This window comes from Seriola lalandi, unplaced genomic scaffold, assembly GCF_002814215.2.
Source record: "Seriola lalandi dorsalis isolate HSWRI2012SDOR001 ecotype SW California unplaced genomic scaffold, Sedor1 jcf7180002054583, whole genome shotgun sequence".
Classification (NCBI taxonomy): domain Eukaryota; kingdom Metazoa; phylum Chordata; class Actinopteri; order Carangiformes; family Carangidae; genus Seriola; species Seriola lalandi.
The window spans coordinates 1,764,540-1,785,823 of NW_019525136.1; the positions used below are offsets into that span (position 1 = coordinate 1,764,540).

The following is a 21,284-nucleotide window of genomic DNA, read 5'->3' on the forward strand; positions in this document are numbered from 1 at the left end:
GGGGGGGGGGGGGGGGGGGGTTTGAACTAATGTTGGTTTGCTAACTTACTTTAAGTTTTTCTTTCTTTTTTTAAGAGTTTCCACATCTCACCGCTGGTAAATTTGTGAGTACAAGTTTTAATTGACGCTTCGTAACCTCATAAATTCTGTAACATTGGGTTGGCAGAATTTCTATACCGTGACTGTTTCAGTACTCAATTTTTTTTTCCCATACAGAAACACACACTGGCCTCTGATGATGTGCTGGCTCACTTCTTCAATGACTTCTTAAGTCTGCCGGTAAAGTAGTCCTAATGTATACATGCAGCATATTTTTGAAAAAACTTGTACCCTTCTTATACCCTGACATCTTTTCCCAGTCTTTCTCAGAGGCTTTGCAGTACAACCAGGAGACAGGGCTGTTTGAGGTGGTGAGTGGGACAGCTGATTCTATCTGCAGAAGAAAGAGAACAGTCCTGCACCGCAGCAAATCACAACTACTTACCAGTAACCCCACAGTGCTGACCAGAACTCCTCCTGTAGACAGCCATTACACTGTTTATGTAAGCAGTGAATAATTCCTTTTTGTGAAAATCAATAGTTGAATATTTTTGGTTTTGATGATGAGTCTGTGCTGTAGTTTTAGAGGGTTGACTTGAGGTATCTGTCTCCCTGACCTTTGCAGTGTCTGGACAGAGAACAAGGAATTCAGTGGATCATGGAGGAAAGATTCCCCTTTTTCCTTCAAAGTGATTACTACATTGAATACAGGTACGTGAGTACGAGTCAGGTTGTTTTTGGACCTACCATTCATACAAAACAAATGTAGTTTTACCTTCTATATTGTACATAGATTTAGATCATTTTATGTTGTTTACGTCATGTAGATACTATAACTTCTGTCATTCAGCTTTGCGAGAGCCTTGAGAAATGCTTACCCACTGGCCTATATTTTAAAGATGATATGCTTCAGTTAGCTGTGACACATATTGTGATCATCATTTTCAAAGACTGCTTTTGTCAGTGATTATGAAGTGTTGTACTCTGGCAGTACAGTATGGTTATTATTATAGGACGCCTTGTAATTGTGTTTTAAGATTGTTGCCCTACGTTCTTTTAGTCCACCTAATTCCTTATGCATCTAGTGACAGGCATTAGAAACACATCCCTGTACAGATGAGATGACTGACTGACCTATGCTAACTTGCAACCTACACATGGAAGCAATGAAAGAAATAGCAATAACCTAATTTGTTCATTCCATATTTTTATTAATGTGTAATAATTACGTGATGCTTTCAGAAAAATGTGTGCTTGTGTATTCTGTGAATGGTGGTGTATCAGTTCTCTCTGGTCTTTCCCAGACTTGCCAAGTTGTTGTTTCAGTGGGAGCCACACCTCTGTATCCAGAGAAGGAAAAGAAGCTCAAGCCGAACCACCAACTTTACATATCAACCCTCTGGCCAGAGGGAACATATCAATGCAGAATGCATGGAATCATCCAGATGTTTCTCCAGCTGTTCTGAGCCAGACAACCCTTGTACCTTTTCCTCTTTTCCCTCCTCATATTCCTCCTGCTCCTCCAACCTGCCATCAGCTGGCAACTCAGAGAGGCAACATCTCCAAAAGTCCAGTGGCCAGGATTTTGAGTCTTCACAACTACAGCTGGAGTACCTGGCTGCTAGAGTGGTTAAACAGGTGCTCAACAATGCCCTGAAAGTAATGGATCATCAGAGACAGCAAAACATTTCTGGCTGTTTCAGCAAGTCAGTAGACCAGACACATTGTACCAGCACAGATAAACCCTGTGAATGTAAAGTTTGCCAACATTCACCTAATGGAGGCAGAGAAAGACTGGAGGGGAAGAAGGAGAAAGTTCAAGAACGCAAAAGGGGGAGTAGGGACACAGACCATGAAAATGTCCCTGATATTTGTTGCCATGGTAGCTGTTGCCAGGGCAATATACCAGGCTTGGGTGCGTTCAAGGAGTTTCTGCGGGGAACGCCAGGGGAAAAGCTAATTAATCTCTGGATGGATATAGAAAAACTGAAAGCCACACAGCACAGAGAGCGGAAGAACAGGTGAACATCAACTTGGTCTTTTTTTTACCATTCAAAAGCCAGCGGATGTTTTGCAAGCATGGTTTGATGCAGAGGTCATAGTGGCAACAGCAACTACAAAAACAAATACAATGTTTGTATTTTAAGAGATATATGAAATGAAAATAAAATTATCAAATAAGATATATTATATATTATTATATTTATTTTCCAGGTTCTTGGTCCTGATGAGGAGCCGGTACCTGCTGAGCAGCAGTCGGAGCAGTCTGAACACAGAGCTGCTCTCCAGACTGGAACTGAAGACCTCCCCCTGCTGGACAGAAGAGAAACTGTGTTCAGTTCAGCCCTGCCTCACTGAGGCTCTGCTCTACTACTGGTGAGAGTCACATTTAACTGTATTAAACTTCCTAATGTCTGTGAAAGTGAAAGACCACTTTCCCCATTGACATTAATGAGAAATTCAAGTGGTGTCAGACTTTTGTACCCATCTGTATGTATATGTGTATATACATGTGGGATAAATTAAAGGAAAACAGACCAACTGTGTTAATGATGTTCCACCACGAGCCTCCAGAACAAACCAGTGCCCCTTGTCATAAATACATAAAGTGTACTGTACTCTACACTTCCAAAGGACAGTTCCTCATTTGGTGTTTTGCTGATGGTGGTAAACGTCACTGCACAATTTCCTTTAGGTTTATCACCACATAGTTTACTTTTAGTTTAGTTTATTTGCACAGAAGTTACAGTAAAATATTACACTGTAAAAAAGATATATTAATTCTGCAGGAGAGGAAGGAAGCCCAGAGTCGTCATCTTCATTTCAACAAGTCATTAAAAACATACTACATAAAGCAATACAACATCAAATAGACAAAAGAGGACCCCTAAAATCCCCTAAAGATCCCCTAGAAACCTCCTGAAGAACAACTAGGACCTCGTAAAGGACCACAACAACTTCCAAAAGACACCTGCAATCTCCTTAATGACCACCAGAATCTCCTAGAGGCCCAGTAGAAACCCTCTGAAGGACTACTCTGACCTCTTAAAGGACCACTAAAACCTCCAAGACTGCTTTCAAGCTTCTAAAGGACCTCTAAAACCTTCCCATTGACCATTAAACCTTCCAAAACTACATGTAGAATCTTCTCAATGATCATTACAATGTCCAAAAGATCTCTAGAAACACCTAGAGGAGATCTAGGACTTCTTCACTGACCTTTTTAAAAGACTTCCATAACCTCCTAAAGGACCCCTAGACCCTTCTAAAACCACTGACCACTAAAACCATCCCTAGAACCTCTTAAATGACCACTATATGCCCAAAGCTTTATATAGATAAATATCATTTGTAATATTCTCTCTTCATCCCCCACAGGGCCCCCCGGTTCTCAAAATCTCAGTGTGTTCATGAAGACCATGATGACACCTCTAATGTGGGGCTGTGGTGGTGGAATAGCTGTCCATCAGGGAGACAACTCCACCTTGACTCTTTAACCCTGCCTCCCCTCGTCCCTGACACCCGCTTGTCTCGAGCCTCCCATACTGTCCCTTCACAGGTAGGCACAGTGGGTGGATGCGATAGGTCTGGGTGAAAAAAGGTTTTAAGGTGGGAAGCAGCTTGTGATATGAAGCAAAAATACAACACAAAAAAACTGGTATCAAATACCATACTGTAAGTCATTTATCAAACTAAAATGCTAAACATTCAATTCCAGCTTCTCCTATATGAGAACTTGATCACTTCTTTGTTTTATATCATTATAATTCAAATATCTTTGAATTTTGGACTCTAGCAATAACAAGCAGTAAGATATCACCTTGGGTTTTCTGAAATTTGAATTTTTCACTTTTTTTTGCCCATTGTAGGAGCTCAGTGGTGAATTGTTGAAAGATAACTGTCCAATTAATAAATAATGAAACTAATCATAAGTTGTAGCCCTAGATTAAAGTTTTCTTTTTACATAAATCATTTTGGTGATTGTATTACAAGTTTCCTGTCTTTGTCTGTACTTCATCAGTTATGCTCTGGCAGAAGTCAGTTTCTGGAAGGCAGGAGGATGGAAAAGATGTTACAGGCTCTCAGTGTAGACTCACGTGCCGGCTTGTACTTCACACACTTCTGTGTACAATCTGGAAACCAGGTACAACGAGAACTATTGGATTTTAATGCACTAAATTCCACATTAAGTCTGCATAGTCCATCACATTCAATTATGGCTGTTATACATCCAAGATAGTGGATAACATCTTTGTAATCACAATGTTGAGCAGTTCAGTCAAAACACTGTTGTTCCAATGTCCTGTCTCAGCTTTGGGAGAATGCAGTTTACTTCTGGACTGATCTGCGACACTACCATGAGCTGTTCTACCAGGATGGGATGGACCCGTACAGAGTACAGAGAGAGGCACAGGTCAGTACGCACACACACTCACACACACAGATTTCACTGGAGAGTTTTCTACATTCATCTCACACTGCCTTCTGGCGCAGACCTGGAGGGGACTGGCTCTCTCAGTGCAAATTTTGGCGACCTCTCCAATTATATTAAGCTGGCTGCGAGGAATCTAGGGGTAATATTTGATGCCAATCTGAGCTTTGACAACCAAGTCAAACATGTGGTTCAATCTTTTTTTTTTCACAGCTCAGAGATCAGTTCCAAAATTAGATCATTTTTATGAATCACTGACCTACAAAAAGTTATACATGTTTTTAGTTATTCTCGGCTTGATTACCCCAACATACTTCATCCAGGTATCAGCCGGGCCTCCTTCCATTGTCTTCAGCTCGTGCAAAATGCTGCTGCTTGTCTTATTGCTGGAACTAACAGGTACAATCACATGACTCTGGTGCTCGGCTCCCTGTTAGATTTCGGATTGATTTTAAAATTTTATTACTGACTTTTAAAGCCTTAAATGGCTCTGCCCCCAATTACATCTCTGATTTATTGACATGGTATATGCCCAACCGAGAATTGAGATCGGCGGATGGAGGTCTGCCGGTCCTCCCAAAGTCGAGGCTTGTGACTAAGGGTGACTGGACGTTTGATATTAGACGCCCGACACCCTGGAAATCTGTATTAAGAAATCTTCTTAATACAGATTTCTTTGTCTTAGCTTTTGGTAATGTCTGATTCGTGTTTTATTTTTTATTTTTATCCCTTATTACTGTTTTTACATACATGTATTTTATTGCTGTCAGATATTTTTGCATAATGTTGATTTAGATGTTTTTTATTATGCTGTCTTACACTTCTTATGATGCTTGCTTTGTTTTTTTCTTCTATCTGGTTTTACTTTTCTATACTTTTCTTAAAGCACTTCGTAACTTTGTTAAGAAAAGTGCTGTATAAATAAAATTATTATTATTATAAAAATACTTAATTAACTACTGACTCAGATGTTAAGTTAGTGACCTAAGGTGATATTAATTAAACTAATCTCAGTAGCTATTTAACACACATTGGAAGTATGAGCAAATTAATAATATTAGAAAATGTAAATAAAGGAGAGGGAAGCATCTTTGTCTACAAAACAATAATCCCTGAAAGCAAAGTATTTTCTCTATTTTACACATAAATTAAATGCATAGCGGGTTGTGATTTTTTTTTTTTTTATTATGTCTTTTTACTGTTTCAATTTGAGACTGAGTGCATTTGATGTCTATAGAGATGAGTTCAGGCTGGTTCATCAGATAGTTTCTGGTAACTTGGTGCATCTGTGGAGTTTTTCCTGTCATAAAACACTCGTCTCAGGATAACTTCATTTTCATTTAGCCAAAACATAGCAACACACTATTTCAGATAATAAATTGTTCATGATTTCATGAATTTTTCTTAAGTTTCTTCAAGTCTCACCAAAGCCATCTGTACAATATCAAACTAATTTCAAGTAATAAAAAATAGTTATATTCATGTAACTCATGTTTCTTTATGGGGAAAAGAAGTTGTAGCCAATTTAAAACTTAAATGAAGATACTTAATACAGAAGAACACAATATCCAGAGTGATAAAGAGGCTGCCTTTAGAGAGGACGCCAGGCAAAATGATGAATCACAACAAATTAAAAAACAGAACAAATGTCTTAAAATGTAATCAAAAAGGTAATGAAACAGATATTGAGTGTAACATTTTGTTACCCTTGCGCACACACATACACACCTGACCTTTTTGCTTACTCTCTTGGCCTGTCATTCCCTTTGTCCTCGCGGCTTCTCTCCACCCTCTTTACCCGTCACTAAGTGGGGAGATTTAAACCCCCATAAAAACAAGTGAGTCAGACCCCCCTCCCGTCCAGGTCTGCGCCAGTCCACTCACCCAGAACCACCCTGTCTGGCTACAGCCGGACCAGGGAGGAAAGTAAAGCGGTATGGTCCAGAATACCGCACAGTGAAATCGTTTTTCCTTCAGTTAACCTTAAGTTCACTAGAGGAATGAAATTTAGAAGATGTTTCCATGGTGTCGTTGCCAACAGGGTTAAAAGACTGACATTTATGTGGTGTGATGCAGCAGTGATGACAGATAGTGAATATTGTGTATGAGAGCACTGAACAATGGTGATGATGAAAGTGATGGCAGTAGTGAGGAGAAATGTTTCTGAAGTGATGACATATTCCTCTCCTCTCCTCAGCTCCTATACTCCACATATCTGTACACCTCTGCTAGAAGGAGCATTGGTGTGGATGAGGAGATCAGGAGGAAGGTGTACAACAGACTAATGCCGGCTTTTGAGGAGCTGTTTGACGAGGTTGAGGAACACACCCTGAACATCCTGCTGCAGCCATGGACACTGCTGGTAAGCAGGGATGAAGAGTCCTTCCAGAAGGTAACCACAAATGACAAATTACTTCAACTATCATTAAAATACTTTGTCAGTTTTCTTTTAATTAATCAACTAATCATTGCAGCTCTGAGTGGCCTTATGTCTGTGTGTTTCTAGGTGTGTGTGCAGGAAGGGAATAGGGTTGAAAGTCAGGACTACAGGGAACTCCAGAGTGTGTACGAGGAATCAGAGCACCGACTGAAACAGGTCAGGTCACACAGCATCAATGAATACCACAGACTTTTAAAATGTTGGTGCTCTGTTAACCTGCCAATAAACACACACCTGTGAACATAGCTAATGTAAAAATTAATGTGAAAATGGTTTCTTTCCAGTGTTTATGTATTGCTTAGTAACACTGTTGATAATCTGCTGTTCCAAGCCTGTATTACTTGGCATGAACATGCCGTTTACAATGGTGTCATACTTCTGTTATATAGAAGAAATGATCCATGTGACTTTAGAGCATCTACGAGGCAGTATTAGGTATGAGGTGATGTGGAAAAATCACTGTTAAGAGTTTTGAACCACACCTGTTTTTATGCCTCTGCTCCGGTGACAGCCAGAGATTGTTGTCCGTCTGTCCGTCCCTCCATCCGTCCCATTCTCGTGGACACAATATCTCGGAAACGCCTCAACTGAACTTCTTGAAATTTGGCACAAACATTCACTAGGACTCAAGGATGATGAGATTTTGGTGGTCAAAGTGACACGCAATATCACCAGAACTCTTCAAGGGAATCCTTTCAAATTTGGTACAAATGTTCACTCGGACTCTGGACGAACTGATTAGACTTTGGTGAAAAAAGGTCAAAGGTCAAGGTCACAATGACCTCAGGAAACACTTAAACCTTTACTTAAGACATCACACAACAATTATGACCAGATTTTACACAAATGGTTCATATTTTGTGTGATTCTGGTTAAACAGGGATGTGACCTGAATCTGAGGGGCGGAGGCAGAAAACCACAAGGCAGTAATTCTAGTTCTTTCTTGTTTTTTATGCCACCTCTTTTTTTATTTCTCTGGCTCCTCTTGCTGTATCTCCCCTGCAGGTGCAGCAGTCTGGGTCCATACAATCTCCCTCTCCTATTGCTTCTTCTACTCCCTCCTCAAAGGGCCTCCAAGCACCTAACTCTTGGTCTAGTGCGTCTCCAAATTACCAAGGTTACCGTCTAGGTTCCTTACTTCGTCATCGCCACGAGATTGGGCACTTTATGTCTTTCCTCCAGAATCAGGATGCCAGGTAACCCCTGTAACTCAGATAGCTTTATCATCAGACTTTTATCTTTAACAATATGCCCCCACACCAACATATGCACAGTATATTCACAGCAATGTATTATATATGAGTATAAAAGGGGCTAGATGTATACAGTACATTGCACTGAAGTTTATGTGAAAGTAACACGTGTGTTCTGAACATGTGTTTCTGCACAGTGTTCATCTGACATGTTGGCTGGATTTGGAGCAGTACAGGAGGACTCCTCAGCGGGACAAGGCTGTCAAACAAGAGAGGTCCTCTCACATTGCAACCAAATACCTCAACAGGAAGTACTTCTTTGGTCCTGACAGCCCTGCCTCCACAGAACAACAGAATGATGTATGTCAATTACATATTTTGAAAACCAGTATGTTCATCGGTATGTTTTTAGCAATTGTACCCATTTTGGTGTTGTCTCCACTGAGTTTGAAATATTGTGAAGATTGTTACAACATGGCAATCCAAAGATGAGATGTGAGCTCCAGTTGTGGCTGAGCATTCACAAGTGATAAACAGAGGCTGCTGTGGCTCTCACACTATTTCTGCAGACTTCACGCTGACAGCTCTGACAGCAGGGTGTCGTTAGGGAACAGGGATGAGAAGACATGGTTAGAATTAGAAGGAGGAGCAGAAGAGGAGTGTGGTTTGGATCCAGGGATGACAAAGAAGATCTGCTCTTGTAACAATGACACTAGGATGAAATCTCTCCTGACATTTATAGTCTGAGATTAGGTTTCTGAGATTCTAGGGTTACTGCAGGAGGTCATGGTGTGTGAAAGTAGGATGAGTAGATGGGACAGGCAGCGGTGAACCTAATTGTTCTTTTTTGGACACTAAAGATAGCTATGGTTATTACACTGTCATAGCAAGCAGTGTTATTTTATATGTGTTACAGGACTGTGGTTCCACACAGCCTTGTCAGATAAACTCAAGCACCCCTTCATTGATACTACTGCATGTTCCAAATGTGTTCATTTAAAATGGTTTTAATTTTATTAATTATATTAAGCAATAATGTTTTCATAATGTTGCACTAACAGTTTGTTTGGTCGTTTGCACTTGGAGTGGCTGAAGCTGGACATTCTACCATTTACATTTAGCTGATACATTCAGCTCCAGCTAGCAGCTGTTTATTCATTACTTTTAGCTAATGCCAACTGTTAATCCATTGTTTCCAGCTAGCAGTAACAGTTTCAACTGTTTATTTAATGCTTCATTATTCCAGCCATTTCTGTATTACTTTTAGCTCTATTTCCACATTCATGCAGAACTAGATTGATAATGCAGCAGATAGTGTTCCCTTGTATTGTTTTCAAATTAGCTGAGCTATTCTACAATTTCTCTGGCAACCAGAAGTACAAGCGCCCCTGGAATCACTCTTACATGACATATTAAATAATAATGGCCATTGATGAACCCTGATTTTAGGATGTTCTTGTGGCTTACTTGGTTAAGAGAGAGACACTCAGTGTACTTGTTGACATGAATTCAACTCTGGTGCATGACCTTTGTCATTTGTCATCCTCATCTCATAAATACCATCAAAATAATCACTATAACTGTGCATTTGAACGAGAATGCCAATTTTAGTGCTTCTAACTGTGTAGGATCGGATCTGGCTGCTGCCCTTCCATCTCAGCGTTGGTTCTTGTCTGCGTGAGCAATGTAGAGACTGACAGCTTTACTGCTTTGGCCCTTCACTCTTTCAATCACTCAGTCATCCAGACACAGATTGGCCTCCTTTCATCTACTGACTCCCACTCCAGTGCCATGACTGGTTCTCATTTCTGGAGCCGGCGTGTGAGTGAGTGTGTGCATGCATGCCTGTGTGCGTGCAAAATGAGATGAGAGAAAATATAAAGGAGATATAAACAGGGAGACACGGCCAGATCGATGTATGAAGACAGAAAGCAGACAGGGAAGATGAAGAGAACGCATGGATTGTGGGAATGATGAAGAGCACAGCAGGAATCAGGAAGGAGTTTTCAGTTGGGCTTCCCACTGCGGGCAGTTTTTCTATGAATTTGTCCACCACCTCATGTGCTTCATGTGGTTTCATAGAAATCTTTAGACATGTACACTCGTCAGCCTCGCAGACATTCTGTAGCATTCATATCAAACACATGGACACACATGTGACCATTGGCAGGCATCTGCTGTGGCTTTGACTGTCTTCATTGTGTGTGTGTGTGTTTGTTTGTCTCTCTGTGTGTGTGTGTCTCTCTGTGTGTGTGTGTGTGTGTGTGTGTGTGTGTCTCTCTGTGTGTGTGTGTGTGTGTGTGTATGTCTCTCTCTCTTTGTGTGTCTCTCTCTGTGTGTGTGTCTCTGTGTGTGTCTCTGTGTGTGTCTCTGTGTGTGTGTGTATGTCTCTCTCTCTTTGTGTGTGTGTGTGTGTGTGTGTGTGTGTGTGTGTGTGTGTCTCTCTGTCTCTGTCTCTGTCTCTGTCTGTAGATAATGCATCTGGCAGGTGGACTGGAGCGTCTGAAGCTGGAGTGTCTGTCAAATGTGGTTGTCGTGGAGATCCAGGACATCGTCAGGCATCACATTGAGAAAACATGGCTGCCTCAGTTTCTGTCCACGGCAGAGTTCACAGAGCGACAGAAACACAAACCAAAGGTAGATGTCCCGATTTTTGTCACTTTTATTGTATTTATAGAGGGTATCAGTTAAACTGCAACCATTTGGCTATAGCTGGTTACACTGGAGGTCCACAGCCTTGGATAACTATGGCTGTTAACAGCTGGTGTCATTATTAAGTTTACAGATGTTGGAATCAGAACAAACGTTACTTTAAGTACTTTAATTTCACTATGGAAATATTATTTTTATCCAAACAAACAGTAGAATTGTTTTTAGCCAAGCCAGCAGCATCTGTTGGTCGGTCAGTCCAGGACTTTTCTCCTGACTGAAATTTCTCAACTATTGGATGGATTTCTACAATCGTTTGTATAGATATTCTCCAGAGGAAAAAGTCTACTGACTTCAATGATCCTCTGACCTGAAGGCCAAAGTTTTCACTTATCCTGAGAAACATCTCAGCATCTATTTAATGGGTTGGCACCAAATTTTGTACAGACATCCGTGGTTCCCTGACAGAGTATCCTAATGGCTTTTCCTCTAGAAGCACCAGCAGATTGACATTTGTGGTTTAGAGTGAATTAACTCAATAATTTTAGGAGAGATTGTCATTAAATTTGATATAAACATTCATGTTCCCCTCAGGATTCATTGTAATTACTTTTGGTGATTCCTCAACTTTTCCATCAACATGTCAAAATTTTTATTCACTCAACACTAATTAATAAATGCTAGCATGCTAACATGCTAAACTCATTACCTGCTATGTTAGCATTCTGAGCATGTAGCATGTTTATGTTAACATTTAGCTCAAAGTACAGCCACACAGAGTCACTAATGTGGCTGTAGACTCTCATGTTTATTCTCAGTCACATGTATCCAGGTTACTGACACAGCTGTGAAGCTTCTGTAACAGTAGTCATCAGTAAATATCCTTAATATCAAAATCATTAGTGGTCATACACACCCAGGGCAGATATAGAATTATTTGATCCTTTAAAGCAATGAACTTCAGGTTTTGTTTTTGTTCCTGCTTGTTTCTGTCCATTAATGATAGTTTTGGCTACTGTATAAATATTCTCAGCCTTTCTATATGTAACACATGCATGAAGTTAATTATGTTGGTTTGATCTGAAATGCATAACTCTGAGTTCCTAACTTGTGTAAGCTGTACTTGTGATAAGTACCACTGTTAGCATCAAAGCATTTGATCCCTGCTGTACAAAGGCCTCGAGAGTGGACAGAGATAAGAAGTCAGACACATTAGCAGCTCTGCAATGTGAGAAACCACTAAATGCTGTCACTGTCCAGTGGCTCTCTCAGGTTGCCTCATCAAGTGGTAACACCAGAGATTCTGCTGCTGGGCCTCATTATGTTATCAAGTTTACAATGTTTAGTCACATTGATACTGTCATTAGGTAATGAGAGGTAGGTGTAGTTTAGCATTACACTCTGGAGGCAGAGATGTGTTGGAGAGTGGAAAAGATGAAGACGAGGAAAGGCAGAGGAGTTTGGGGGTGCGAGATGGACATGACATCAGGGAGGTGAAGATTTCTCAAAGAGGAGATCAGAGGAGTTAGATCAGAAGAAATGAAGACTGAGTGAAGGTTAAAGGTAAAAAAAGAAGCCAGAGCTTCAGTTACTGCCAATGACGGAGAGCAGCGTAGACCAGTGAGGTCTGAGAGGTGTTCAGTGAGCCTGTTAATCCTAGTTTATTCAGTTTCTGACTTTTGACCTTTGTGTGTGTGTGTTTCTGTGTGTGGTAGCCCCAAGCAGCAGACAGGCTCTCGCAGCACGTCTACCATCGACGCGGAACGAGAAGAAAAGCCTGGAAGGTAAGAAGAAATCCTCGGGGGACGCTGGATATTTTGAATTGAGAGAAATAAGGCATTTCCTGGCCTGAAAGCATGTGTGATTTAGTTCATGACTTGGCTTCAAGCACTGGCTTTGTCAAATACCATTTGGGTCTTGTGGTTGGTTTTCCCAAATTGGATCCAGGATAAATAAGATTAAAGCATCAGCATTACTAACCTTCTTTTAATAGTCTTTGGAGTGTTTTCCATGCAGCTCTGTTCCCGTCTCCTCATCTCAGCTCCACAGTAGAACGTAGATATAAACCATGAGCGTTTCACGTCTTAAGCAGGATGATTGCAGGAAGGAGTTTTCATACATGATTGTGACTATCATCTTTGTGATCATTATCTCATCATTGGCAAAGACCAGGTTTTCAGAATAAAGGAGGATCATTATCTCAGTTTTCTGTGAGCTAAGACTGTAGCTCAGAGGTCACAGATTCACCGCTGTTGTTCAAGAGCACACTCACTGGATCTTCTACTGCTCTATGTATAATGTTTTCTTGTTATATTTGCACCAGTAAGCAATAATTCATTTTCATTTTTTTTATTTGGCTGGGGGGGGGGGATTTATTTAACACCTTACTGTGTCCTTGAAAACCTCTGTTTCCTCTGTCTCGTCCACCTGCAGGCTGAGGGTTTATGGATGAGTTCTTCCAAAGAGATTCTCCTGTTTCGACAGATCTTACTCAACCCTGTCACCTGTCTGCAATTCCAGCACTTTGTCTCCCTGAAGGGAGACTTCCTGGAGAACGACATGCTGTTTTGGTTGGAGGTCCAGAGGTATAAGGTAAAAACAAAGTTAGATATTTGTTTTAAATTAAAATATTGTCTTTAATTTTATTCTTTTGCTAAAGTTCTACCTTCCATTTTTCCTCTTTTACCTCTCCTCTTGTGTGAAGGACCTTTGTCACTCTCACAGCGACGAGGCCACCATCCAGCAGAAGATCTCCACCATCATCAACTGTTTTATCAACTCGTCCATGCCCCCCAGTCTGCAGATAGACATCCCTCCTGAGCAGGCCCAGCACATTCTGGAGAAACGCCACAAGCTTGGCCCTTACATCTTCAGAGAAGCACAGGTGGTGTGTGTATGTGTCTAAGAGAACGGTTTGCATTGTTATGTTTTCCTGTTTGTGTGTTTCATGTGAATGTCTTTGTTCTGTTCATGTAGATGTCAGTGTTCAGTGAACTGCTGAAGGTTTGGCCTGAATTTCAAGAGCTGAGCAGCAGTGTCGAAGAGAAGCAACTCCTCCCTCTACTGCAGGAGAAACGAGTCAAACACAGAGCCAGAGTGAGAAGACAGAGGAGGAAAGAGGAAGAGGAGGAGGAGGTGGATGAGAGGAGGAGAGCCCAGGTGAGGAAACAAAGGAAAATAAATGACAGTTAAAAGAATGTGGTTATACAATTTCTTATATTACTGCAACATTAAAATCTCCATTCAACCTGATTTGTTGTGCAGGAAGAGCAGGAGTCAGACGAATCCAGTCGTAGAGAGGAGGAGGACATGGGCAATGTAGAAGAAGAACAAGAGGGGAGAAGTGGAAAAAAGCAGTGGAGGACACAAAGCAGAGTGCAGCCGTCTCCCACACAGCCGGTAAGCAGCACGCTGATGTTCCTCACTGGGAAACATGATGAAGGTAGAGCTGAAGATGTGTTTGTGTAAAATGTCTCATATGAAGAAAGTCAAACCAAATTAAATTATTTCATTTGGAAATCTGAAAGTTAAACATATTAAAATAAAAACTGCAGTGATGAAGATAAACTCGATTACAGCATGAAGGCCTCATCAGTTCCAACCACAGACTATGAAGGCAACTCTAACTGAACCGTTTTTCTAATCACGTTAGATTTGACTCGATTTCTGGATATTTTCCCTCAGCTGTCGTGGTCCTACTCCAAGTACATGGCAGCTCTGAAGAGGGAGGAGGTGCTGCTGAGGAAAAAGAGTCAGTTGGAAGCATCGTTCTCCACTGCCTCAGGTACACACACACCTCCCTTTCTCTCCCAGGGCTCAGTGAAACTCCCATATCCAGCACTTTTGACTTTTAGAGTAGTAGTTACAGTAAATTCGGGAAACCATAACACTGAAATGATATTTAGTCGTTCCCACGGTAAAATCCAAGCTAAATTTCCAAGGCTGTGATATTACCTGGCAGTTGAAGCCAAAACATTGTCAACCCGACCCCCTCCACATGTCAGAGCTGTCTCATTATGTGGAACTCTGGCCAAAACAGCCACTTCAGCCTGTCTATTAAGTGTCAATATTCTGTGCAGGAGTTAGTCAGAGTCCACACTACATGGATATGGAAATGAAGTGTGGTGCTAACCATTAAGAATGAGTTTGAATGGAAATGAAGCAGAGTGCAAATAGTGTTTCAATGGGAAGGTATAGAGAAGAACTATTAACACAGAGGAGCACAGATGGAGCTCATCGCTGTTTCCTGGTGGAGACAAGCTCAGCCTGAAGGCCTGAGAGAACATGTATGACAGATACAGAGATAGAAGAAAGTCCACAGTTAAGGAGGGAGGTGTTTTCTACTTAACACTCAACTCATTAAGTGATCCATGTCTTTCTCTCCTCTCTAGACTCCTCCTCTTACTGCAGTGTCAACTCAGCAGGCAGCAAGCACAGCCACAGGCAGTCACATCGCTCCTCAACAGTGTCACAGATATAACAGTAAGTGAACAGTGCTTTGTCATCGGCCTGATGCAACACTTTGCCTCCAAAGCCTAATTGACTCTCATGCTTTATTGCAGGAGGTTTAAGAGCCTGCAACATGAAATGAAACCAGAGCTCAGGGTGACGGACAGCGACAAAGGTTGAGGCTGGGTTTATAGATGATGTAAGAATATTTTTCAAACGCAGTGTAACAGACACCTGCTGATTCTTACATCCATTTCGCTTCTGTATCAGTCCTAGCAGATGTGTTTTCACTGAGGTAAAGACAAATGTAATTAACCTTACTGGTATTTAGATTTCTTTTCAGACATAGTACACAATGATAGAATATCACTTAATATTTTTTATTAAAACATTTCTCTATTAATATCCATTTATATACACTGAAGGCAATAGACTTAAATTGTACATAGAACTCAGTGGTACAACAAATATAAAAGGCAACAATAACATGTTGGCATCAATGTAAGGAGTTTATCATCTATAAAAACATTTTGGTTGAAAGCTGGTATCTTATCCCCATCAACATGTATATAATATTGCACTTAACATTGGCATGAGACAGTCTCTGAATGTAAACACCAAGAGCTTATTCTGCAGAGTGAGACCGATCTGAGTGACTCCTGGTTGTTGTGCATTTTTTATCTGCAACACTGAAGAGACTTCACACTGACTGAACAAGCCCTAATTTTGAGTTGACACAAATCTTATTTGTTTTAGTGTTAAATACAGTGTATGATCATTGAAATGTCTTAGCATAAGAAGTGTTTTAACTCACGTGTTTCTATGATTCTAAACCCACAGATTTTTCTGTGTAGTTTGTTGTATCAGTAAAAAATATCTTTCAAAGGCAATTTATAAGAATTCCCTACATTCTAAGGCATGGATGGCCAGGTGGACTTAAAGTTAAATATAACAAACTATTATTTTTGCATAAATGGGTAGTTATCTTTTCAGAGGTTTTATTAAATTTAGATTGGAACAAAGGTCTGATCTTATATAAATTTAAGAAAGCCACCAGTGTGTATCAGTGGAAACCAATGCGCAAGGCTTTATTCTTTACCATGTTGAACTTGCTGACAAACACCTTGGTGAAGGCGGGATCCACCATGTAGTGGTAAGACTTGGTGACAGAGGGCGGTGGCTCGGCAAGTGTCACCGGTGGCTGCAGCTGGAGGGAGGTAGCAGAGGGGGAGAGAAAGTGGGAGGCTCTCGTCACGTAATCCACCAGCCGCTGATACTGCTGCTCTGACAGACGCTCACGAACACCGTCACCCTGAAGAACAACACACATATGATTACCAAGTTAACTCTACTGCAGGTGCTGTCCATTCATATGCCATCAAAGGACACATGATGAAGTGTTGTGTAAAAAGTATGTTGTCATGACGATAGCAGCTGATTGAACCTTCAATCTGACAAACTGGTGAAAAGAGCTGTACTACTGAGATGTAAGAAGAATTTTATCATTCAAGTGCCTAAAGGGTTGTACTCATCCTCTAAGTGTGACATGGCATAAATATATTGATCTGGTAGTCTGCTGTGTTAATCACTGAAAAATATTCAAAATACTTGGCACATAATATACTGACAATCGTTGTTTACCACCATGTGACCTCTGTAGCTCCATTACTTTCAGAGTCTCACCTCTGTGTCACTGGTGACTGTCTGCTGCTGTAAGGTGAGGGTGAGCTGTCCTTGCTGTCCGGGCTCTTGCTGACACTCCACCTGCGGAGGACAGGAAATGTAACGTTCAATTCACAGCCTGCACATCAACACCACTAAAGAAATGTTCATTTGACTGTTACAGGAACTGTTTTCAGACTGGTCAGGAGATTTCTGATGTGTGTGGAATGCCATTTTTCTTTTCCATTACCTCTGTGATGGGGAAGGCCTGCTGCTGTGTGTCCTCACTGAGACTGACCACAAACAGCACCTCGGAGGTGAGCAGCAGACAGCCGGCATGCTCCTGACCTGACCCACTCACAATGGTCACCTCCAGGGCCATGTGCAGCTCCGGTCGTCCCAGAGACTGAAGCATCTTCCTGTGGTTAGAGCAGGAAGGGATGTACATTATAAACAAGTTATGATATACACACACTATTTAGATGGAAAGGATTGGAAAATTCAAACTTTACATACAATCAAATATTGAAAATAAGGCATTTGTAATTTTATGCTTAATCAACATGTAAAATGTATGAAACAATCACATCACTTCACCCTGCGTGCATAGATTATGTGTACGTATAATTACACATAGTTAGACCTTTTAACTTCAGACATACACTTTCCCTATAAACACAAGACCACACAAAGTGTCAAACTAACCTCAGCACATACATACAAGTGACCATACGTGTCTGCATACATCCTGTAATTTACATTTTTGCATGTTCTCTGCATGGTTCCTATTACACACATGTCCAACAGGGAAATATGTGTGCAGGAAGTGAAGTGTTCAGTCATGTTCCTCTGACAGTTTGTTTACGTTGGAAGGCAGGTGCATTGCAGAGCAGATGTTGAAGCAGCCACAGTAGGGACAGTTTGGTTCTGCTCAGTGTTACTCAGCTCAAGTGTCTGGGCTACCTGCAGTAGTAAAAATAATTGATGGACATCTGATGGAAACCAGTTTGACTGCAATGCAGCATGAATTAAACCACAGGGGAGCATTATCTCAGCATTCATGTATTTTTATCTTTTTTTCATCTTCCTCTAACGTTAGTAAAACACACTTCTAACCCCTCGGGTGACGACAACTAAAGTGGAATGTCCTGAATTAATATTGTATTTAAAATTTGGCCTTTCTCCTCATGGGACACTGACTGCTACTAGAAGTAAATGTTTGATAGCTATGGAAACCAAACTGTAGAAAATTCATTATAAATGCCTTTTCTATAGCTCCTGATAACCTTCTGGACACACAGGCCTCTATAAATTTTATGATATTAAGTGTTTCACTGTGAGAGCACACTGGAATCTCTGGTCTGTAGATACAGCTGCGCTTCAAGCCATTGTCTTTTTACGACACCGGACCCAAAGTTAACCTTCTGCTTGGCACAACATGTAACCTTTGTAAACTGAATCTCTCCAAACCATTGCAACATACAAAGAAAGATGTTCCTGCTTCATCTGATGGCACATGGAAACATCTCTGGACAGACTCATAGTTAAATAACAAGAACAATTTCTAGCTGGCGGCTTTGGCAGAGTGCTTATAAAAACCTTTTAACATGGCTCGATGAGAACAAGGGAGGGCAGGCTGGCTACCATGTGTGGGATCAAGGTCAAACATCTTTCCAGACTTTTTTTGGGGGAAAGTGGGTAATAAACTCTCCAAGGTTATTTTAAACAAGACAGCAAAAATGAGGAGAGAAAACAGCAGATTCTGGAGTGAGTCCAACAACAGCAAAGGCAAGAACACATGTCCCATTTCTAAAGAAGACCCGGAGAAATGTAAAGAAGGACCCTGCAGGCTTAATGAATGGTTCAGGCGTCATACCAGACATATTTAAGGTGGCTGTTCGGGGCCTGAGCCGACTTCTCCTCTATAGGAAGGTAGAGCTGTTTAGGAAGCTGCCACAGTCCTGCTCCATGAAGGATCCCTGTTCGGAGAGACAGTCAAGCATCAGTGTAACTATCGGGGACGTTTGTACATGCATTTAAATATGACGTCAAATCAATGAGACAAACTGGTGCCATTCTGACTTAAATGTTAGCTGAACAATTACACAGTTTGCATTATTACAAAGTAAAATTCATAAAAAACACATGATTAGGCTGATTCTGTGTGTACATGTCAGTGAGTTCGTAACCCGTGTGCGTGTGGTCAGTTTTCCTTCATTCCACTTTAGCTGTCAGCAGAGCGGCAGCAGCAGCGAGCCAGTGAAGTCATCAAGTAGTTAAAACAGAGCCATAAAGAACACAGTGAGGTCCATTAATGATGTCACTGCACCGATACGCTGCAACAGTGTTCAGCTATGAGTGAGTGTTTGGGAGAGTGAATGTAGATATATCCATGTGTTTCATAAGAGAGGATGGAGTGTGACAGAATTACATCACAAATCAATGCAGTTGATCTCGCTGTACTAACATCAGATTGAGTTTTTTGTGTGCATGTTGTCAGAGTGAGTAGTGATGTCTGTTTCTGCTGAGGCTGCATGTGTATGCCTAAGATTGTGTTTGTGTGTGGAACAGATAAATCAGAGCCAGGTCCCCGGGGAGTCACTGCTCTTAAATGAAGCTGCTCACCTCGTTGGTAGTTCATGTGCTGTAGCCAAGACCTGTTAGCACCAACACACACCACCCTCTGACCCACTTCTCACCCCCACCCCCATCTTCTGGCCCCAATACAAAACTAACTCCAGAGGCCATAACTGTGCATGTATGATTAGGCGTGTGTGTGTGTGTGTGTGTGAGTCGGGGTCTTTCAGCAGCTCTCTCCTGTGTCTGAAGGCCTCTGTCTGAGGCCAACAGGAAAAAAAAAAAGGTGAGATCGTCCACCCATTTATGATTTTCCTGTCACATTAAGTCTAATTCATGTGTTTATTAGACTATTGTTGCCTAACTCTCCTTGGAAAGTTTTACAAAATGGCAGTTATAATGTGTTAATGATGTGAAAGCTTGCATCTCTACATCACAGATTTTGCATTCATTTGCAAATGTAATTTAAATGACTTCATGTTGAATAGACAAACACATTTCAAACATGTTCAGTTTTCTGTGTTTGATATTTCCCCACAAAATGATGGAGCTCCCTGACAGACACCAAAACAACAAACTATTGGTTAGTTTTCTATGGCCCCTGAGTTTTTTAACTAAAAGTTGGTGAGTTAATCGTGTCTGTGTTGTTCACAATGAGAATCATACTCTAATTTTCCCTACAGCACAGCTTCTGAAGCAAAACACGATGATCAACATCGTGTCATTCTCGACTCATCCTGAACTCACCATATCCAGTCTGGGACACCAATTCAGCTGCTCCCCCGATAGGCTTGGTGAAAACACCCACAATGCCTTTCCCCACTCCAGAGATGACCCCTTTGGCCTTGCTACCAGCTGAGCTCTGTATCTCCCAGTTCCTCTGGAAGTTCTGCATGGGCTGGTCCACAATCCCTGCTATCGCTCCTGCGGAACACAGATAAACTCTTTGTCCTTTGTGTTCTAATGTGCTTTGTTAATAAATATCGAATAAAAGGCTTTTACAATTACAAAATGCAACATGCACAAAGAATTGAATTCATCTTTTGCAGATAACAAAGGGCCAAGGCAGTGATTCTGATTCAGTGAGACATGGGAAACAGTGTTTGACATACAGAATCCAAAGTGTCATATATAAAAAAACAGGAATTCAGACATTCTTTTGCACTACAGAAAATATCTGACCATTCATTTTATGGATTACACAGATGTTGTGATTTACAGTGTATCTCAGAAATTATAATCCACTGTAACCCAGAGATGCGAGCAGCTGTTTGGTTTCAATGACAATATGCTCAGTGTGTTTGAGTGTGAGGGTTTTACTGCCCTCTGGGTGTTTATTGAGTCCCTGCTGTGCTGTCTCCACTGCTCCGTCTCACAGCTCTCTGTGACTGTGCACACCACAGTGTGTGTGCCTTTGGACAGTAGATGAAAGGTGTGTGGGCAGAACATGTTTCCATACATATCTAGCAACTTGATGCTGAGGCAAGAGAGATTATACTTTATATCAGGCTTGACTATAAAAACTAACATGACTAAACAAAAATATCAGTGCATTTATTGCTCAATTTATCCATAAGTCTTTCTTGGAATTCATTTATTGCTTGTAATGATTCTTTTTGTTTAAAGCCAACATTGTGATTGCATCCATTATAATTTTCCAAAACCCTGGGAAACTACTTTGTGAGAACAAAGTTCTATTGTTGTCCACTGTTTCTGACATTTGTGCCATTTCTCATCAAACGACTTATTCTGTGTGAGACAGTGTAGTTACTAATAAGATACTAATAGTGCGAGGTAAAAAATTGAGTTGCAGGACCAGGAAAACATTTGGGATTGTTCAACT

The 21,284-nt window shown here is 41.0% G+C and overlaps 2 protein-coding genes across 4 annotated transcripts in view; one reads left to right on the forward strand and one right to left on the reverse strand.

Annotated features, from left to right (window-relative positions):
• Positions 1-15,519, forward strand: part of rgs22 (regulator of G protein signaling 22) — an 18,720-nt gene extending 3,201 nt beyond the window's left edge. The window contains 22 exon segments of the mRNA XM_087177193.1: positions 217-279; positions 360-542; positions 665-750; positions 1,344-2,060; positions 2,254-2,415; positions 3,418-3,598; positions 4,061-4,183; positions 4,352-4,453; positions 6,669-6,863; positions 6,978-7,067; positions 7,917-8,107; positions 8,302-8,464; positions 10,577-10,741; positions 12,469-12,537; positions 13,187-13,345; positions 13,458-13,637; positions 13,730-13,912; positions 14,018-14,152; positions 14,438-14,537; positions 15,145-15,214; positions 15,216-15,235; positions 15,316-15,519. Coding sequence (XP_087033319.1) covers positions 217-279; positions 360-542; positions 665-750; positions 1,344-2,060; positions 2,254-2,415; positions 3,418-3,598; positions 4,061-4,183; positions 4,352-4,453; positions 6,669-6,863; positions 6,978-7,067; positions 7,917-8,107; positions 8,302-8,464; positions 10,577-10,741; positions 12,469-12,537; positions 13,187-13,345; positions 13,458-13,637; positions 13,730-13,912; positions 14,018-14,152; positions 14,438-14,537; positions 15,145-15,214; positions 15,216-15,235; positions 15,316-15,344 — 3,366 coding nt within the window. The 3' untranslated portion in view covers positions 15,345-15,519.
• A 49-nt stretch (positions 15,520-15,568) lies between these two features.
• The window catches only part of vps13b (vacuolar protein sorting 13 homolog B), a 322,674-nt gene continuing 316,958 nt past the window's right edge, over positions 15,569-21,284 (reverse strand). For all 3 annotated transcript variants that reach the window (XM_087177216.1, XM_087177217.1, XM_023418652.2), the window contains exons 64-68: positions 20,189-20,365; positions 18,741-18,843; positions 17,115-17,283; positions 16,886-16,966; positions 15,569-16,514 (exon numbers count right to left, since the gene is read on the reverse strand). In XM_087177216.1, the coding sequence (XP_087033342.1) occupies positions 16,266-16,514; positions 16,886-16,966; positions 17,115-17,283; positions 18,741-18,843; positions 20,189-20,365 (779 nt within the window). In that variant the 3' untranslated portion in view covers positions 15,569-16,265. The remainder of the gene's footprint in view (positions 16,515-16,885; positions 16,967-17,114; positions 17,284-18,740; positions 18,844-20,188; positions 20,366-21,284) is intronic.